General features: G+C 42.0%; 1 protein-coding gene across 1 annotated transcript in view; it reads right to left on the bottom strand.

The window, feature by feature from the left end:
• Positions 1-314, bottom strand: part of LOC119586224 (hemocyanin F chain-like) — a gene marked incomplete at its 5' end in the record, with an annotated part of 11,410 nt that overhangs the window by 9,361 nt on the left and 1,735 nt on the right. The window contains 1 exon segment of the mRNA XM_037934929.1: positions 154-260. Within this exon segment, the coding sequence (XP_037790857.1) occupies positions 154-260 (107 nt within the window).

Raw genomic sequence — 314 nt, 5'->3', positions numbered from 1 at the left:
TGACAAAGACGTTGTGTAGTCTAAATAGGATAAAACATTGATAGACAGAAACCTATCTTATTCACATACATGTAAGGGGGAAAAGATGAAGAAAACGAAGAAGAGAGAGAAAAAAAGTAAAAAGAAAGAAAAGAAAACAGGATTAAAACCCACCTTCTTTCTCAGGATGACGAAAGAAATTGCGTATACAAACAGGGTCTCGTTCACTTTGCCGTGCACGCGCGCGGCAACCTGCATTAGGTCCTCGGCCCCGCTCGTCTCTGCAGATAATGGGAGATGGGTATGGGGAAGAAAAAAAGGGGTGAAAGAAAACG

The sequence above is a fragment of the Penaeus monodon genome, chromosome 21 (genome assembly GCF_015228065.2).
Source record: "Penaeus monodon isolate SGIC_2016 chromosome 21, NSTDA_Pmon_1, whole genome shotgun sequence".
Taxonomy (NCBI): Eukaryota; Metazoa; Arthropoda; class Malacostraca; order Decapoda; family Penaeidae; genus Penaeus; species Penaeus monodon.
This window is presented reverse-complemented; position numbering and strand designations above follow the sequence as displayed.